Source organism: Diachasmimorpha longicaudata, chromosome 6 (assembly GCF_034640455.1).
Source record: "Diachasmimorpha longicaudata isolate KC_UGA_2023 chromosome 6, iyDiaLong2, whole genome shotgun sequence".
NCBI lineage: Eukaryota > Metazoa > Arthropoda > Insecta > Hymenoptera > Braconidae > Diachasmimorpha > Diachasmimorpha longicaudata.
The window spans coordinates 8297981-8302059 of record NC_087230.1 but is presented as its reverse complement, the minus strand read 5'-3'; the positions used below and the strand labels follow the sequence as shown (position 1 = coordinate 8302059).

The 4079-nt window shown below is 40.6% G+C and overlaps 1 protein-coding gene and 1 non-coding gene across 2 annotated transcripts; both read left to right on the top strand.

Annotated features, from left to right (window-relative positions):
• Positions 1-383: 383 nt before the first annotated feature.
• Positions 384-4077, top strand: LOC135163555 (large ribosomal subunit protein uL4). The gene is made up of 7 exons (XM_064123076.1): positions 384-533; positions 978-1155; positions 1240-1485; positions 1716-1840; positions 2567-2937; positions 3201-3360; positions 3762-4077. The coding sequence occupies exons 1-7, from the start codon at positions 531-533 to the stop codon at positions 3969-3971; spliced, it is 1293 nt and encodes a 430-aa protein (XP_063979146.1). The 5' UTR covers positions 384-530; the 3' UTR covers positions 3972-4077.
• LOC135164156 (small nucleolar RNA SNORD18) lies at positions 1556-1625 on the top strand. The gene has a single exon (XR_010299239.1). It is a non-coding gene; the product is annotated as a small nucleolar RNA SNORD18 (small nucleolar RNA).
• Positions 4078-4079: the final 2 nt, after the last annotated feature.

Here is a 4079-nt window from a genome sequence, read left to right as displayed (position 1 = left end):
ACTCTATCCCATCTGGAAAAATGTGGAAAATGTTTGGAAATAAAATAAAATCATGGGAATTGTGAATAAATAAAGTATTTGTGCCTTTTATTATATTTTTTTTTCAACTCCTGGAAAGAGAATATTTTATTTAACAAAATGTATCGAGCCATAGGTGAAAGAGAGACGCAGTCCGACCCAGAATATTTTCATAATTTTTAATTAAACTTCTATTGACTTTTGAACATTGCTTGTCCAATTTTTGTGAAAAAATTAATCAAAGAATCCATGTCATGAATCCACCAATTACGCTTGATAATTTCATTTAATGGTTCAATGTCGTCATATCACTGAATGATGAAAATTTTTTCATTTGAATTTTCGCGTCAATGACTCACGTAGCGTATCACGTAGTCGAGCATCCGGTAATGCGCAACAGTCTAGTCGCACGGTTTCCGGTTACGTTCTTCTTCCTTTACGGCCAGGCAAGGCAAGCAAGCTGCCTGGTTAGATTTGCGTTGATAGGCAGAAAGTGGTAAAAAACCACGAAAATGGTGAGTCTTTGCCCAATGCACGTTCACTAATTTATATTCCACCTTTTCGGACAATTATCGTTTATTAGTTACCATCAGTGATTGTTATTTCGTTGTTTTAAACTTCGCTCGAGCGAATACATCGTTAACCACGTGTGGCATCATTTTCCTCCGCCAATTCAGAGGCTTTTTGCCAGTTGCTTCACCCTAAGCGCATTTTTTCTTGTTTCCAAGCGTTTAAATTCACTATTTTCGAGATTTCTACTGTGATTTGGAGTGTAAAATGTGTTTTGTCCATGTTGAGGGCATGATGTGAGGTTGTGGAACATGGCCGCCATGTGCATGTCACTCGGCTTGATAAAAATTTGATTTTGCAATTCGTGGAGTAGATTTTATGAATTATTGTCAATAACATTAAACTGCAACTCCCAAAATACCCCATTAAATTTTTTCATATTTTTTCAGTCACTCTCAACAGCGCGACCTCTCGTTTCAGTGTACTCTGAGAAGAGTACGGCGACTCCGGACACGGTGTCTTTGCCCTCGGTCTTCAAAGCACCCATTCGTCCTGATGTAGTGAACTTTGTTCACCAGCAGGTGTCCAAGAACAGCAGACAAGCATACTGCGTGTCTAAGGAGGCTGGTGAGTGCTCCTTGTAACGAAAATCGTAAATTGCTTAATTATTTGTTGGGTCAGAAGGTTGAAACAGTCGTCGGTGGTTCACAGGTCATCAAACCTCCGCTGAATCATGGGGTACTGGACGTGCTGTCGCTCGTATTCCACGTGTACGTGGTGGTGGTACCCATCGCTCCGGACAGGGAGCCTTCGGAAACATGTGTCGAGGTGGACGCATGTTCGCACCGACTAAGCCCTACAGACGCTGGCATCGTCGTGTCAATGTCAACCAGAAGCGTTATGCCATTGTCTCGGCTATCGCTGCCTCCGGAGTTCCTGCGCTGGTCCAATCAAAAGGTATTCAACAGAAACTTATGGAAAACTTTATATGCTGAGGTCATTCAATTATAATGACTGCACTTGATGAATGATATGATGATATGCTTTTGGTCCGTGTTTATGATACATCCTGATTATAAAACAAAAGCTTTGACCTGATACTTCATCAAATGAAGATAAAAATTATATTAGCAAATCCCCCACGAGAATAATCCCATAACTAATCATTTTTTAAATATTCCTTTCAGGACACATGATCCAGGATGTCCCCGAGTTCCCACTGGTCGTCTCCGATACCATCCAGGAGTACAAGAAGACCAAGCAGGCGGTTGTCTTCCTCCGTCGTATCAAGGCCTGGAATGACATTCAGAAGGTAAATATCAGGTCCGAAAACTCATTTTTCGTCCATCAATAGGCACTCAAAAATGTCCCCATCCTGTAACTGTTTACCCGGATGGTCCAATCGAGTGCCAGATTAATCTGGAGACTAGGCGTTACAGATTAAAGCATCATAATTAACCTGTGACATTGTCTCCGCACACAACCACAATTATTAAACTTTTCTCCGCCCTCACAAAGTGGATTTTGTGATAATCAAACAAACTTTTTATTACATTTTCACAACTTACATCATTCCAAAGCCTTCCCGACTCCTCAACTGTGTTTCCATCGTTTAATCCCTGGCCTCGCACAATTTATCAATTTTCTGTTCAAGTTCGAATGGAGTCTTTCCGTGGTTTTCCCCCTTATTATAAAATTCTCCCAACTTTTTGCGTGATGTTATTAGCTCCTTTCATCTTTACCGCGGTGAAGAACGCAGATATTAAACTGGAAATTTCCTCCCTCGCCACCTTCAAGACAACGGGTATAAGAACATTGCGGTTGACTTGAAAAATTCTAATTGGGGAATTTCTCAAGTTTAGAAAGGCAAATTGAAGGGTTATGACTTGACCTCTCAATTTTCGTCGTCAATAGACAAAATTTTATTTAACATGCAGTCATGCATAATCCTAAATAAAAAATATCCTTGAAATATCTTCAGCAGAAACATTGCTCAAAAATCTGAATTTTAATTTTTCATCTTTTTATCTTTCTCCAGGTGTACAAGTCGCAGCGTTTCCGTGCTGGTAAGGGTAAGATGCGTAATCGCCGTCGCATCCAGCGTCGCGGACCCCTGATCGTCTACGGAGCTGATAAGGGTATCCGAAAGGCCTTCCGCAACATTCCCGGGGTTGACTTGATGAACATCAACAAGATGAACCTCCTGAAGCTGGCCCCTGGTGGTCACGTTGGTCGTTTCGTCATTTGGACCAAGTCTGCCTTCGAGAAATTGGATGCCTTGTACGGTACATGGCGCAAGGAGTCGAAACTTAAGTCGGGCTACAATCTACCCTTCCCCAAGATGGCCAACACTGATCTGGCAAGACTCCTGAAGTCTGACGAGATCCGTAAAGTCCTCAGAGCACCAAGGTAAGATTATACAATTTACACTAATGAATTTCCACTTGTATAGTTTCATACGTAAACATAAATACTCAATTATTATTTTGCATCTCACTTGATGAACATTCTCTTTAAAACTTCATCGAATTTTGTGATGATTCCTTTGGTCCGTGTTGCTGACATACAGTGATTATCCCCTCAACCATTTCTGAGCAATCGCCCCATCAGAATAATTATGAAATAATGTAAAAAATAAATTTCTAATCCCAATGTCAATTTTTCACTTGCAGGAAACAGGTCGTTCGTTCAGTCAAGAAGCTGAACCCACTCTCCAACACCAGAGCCATGCTCAGGCTGAACCCATACGCAGCTGTTCTCAAGAGATCAGCCATCCTGACCGCCAACAAACGTCAGAGAGATCGCGAGCTTGCGATTGCGGCCAAGCGTGGTGTAAGTGTTTGCACATTTCATTTTAAAAATCATTCACTTAAAGAAATAATTTGTTTCAATGGTTCTCAATAGAAACTTGATTAATTGGGATTTTTTTTATTAAGGTGCAATAATTTTTCGCTGGGATAAAATGAGTAGTTTCTTTATTGGATAAATAAAATTCATTGCATTTAGACTGGAGAGTTCTCTTTAAATGAAACACGTGATTTATCTAAGTGTATTCAATCGTAAATAATAAAACGTTTTCCCCATTCTCATGACCTTCGTGATGATATTTATTGGTCCGTGTTGCTGAACGACAGTGATTTAAATCTCAACCACTTCTGAATACCCTTTTCAACGATGAAATAGTAAAACCATGTTGAATTGGATTGCTAATATTATGTCTTGTTTGATTGCAGGTGGAGCTTCCAGCTGATTCACCAGCTATGAAGACAAAGAAGCTTCTGGAGAGGCGAGGTAAGCAGATGCTGAAGGCCAAAGCAGGCAAGCCCAAGAAGGCGAAGGCACCCAAAAAAGCAAGTTCAGCTCCATCGAAAGCAGCCAAGCCAGCCCCAGCTAAGACACCAGCTGCTCCCAAGGCCGCTGCCAAAGCAGCCCCCAAGAAGTAAAAACTATCTTGAAAACTAAGATAAGAAAATAAAAAAGTTATACAAAAAACGATCCCGTTTGTCGGTTCGATTTATTTTTACTTTTAAATAAAACGAGGGAAGAACACT

What these genes read in the sequence shown, in the direction of transcription:
- LOC135163555 (XM_064123076.1), top strand. An exon ending in TGCGCTGGTCCAATCAAAAG is followed by an intron (nt 1,486 to 1,715) that starts GTATTCAACAGA and finishes TATTCCTTTCAG; the next exon opens with GACACATGATCCAGGATGTC. An exon ending in AAAGTCCTCAGAGCACCAAG is followed by an intron (nt 2,938 to 3,200) that starts GTAAGATTATAC and finishes TTTCACTTGCAG; the next exon opens with GAAACAGGTCGTTCGTTCAG.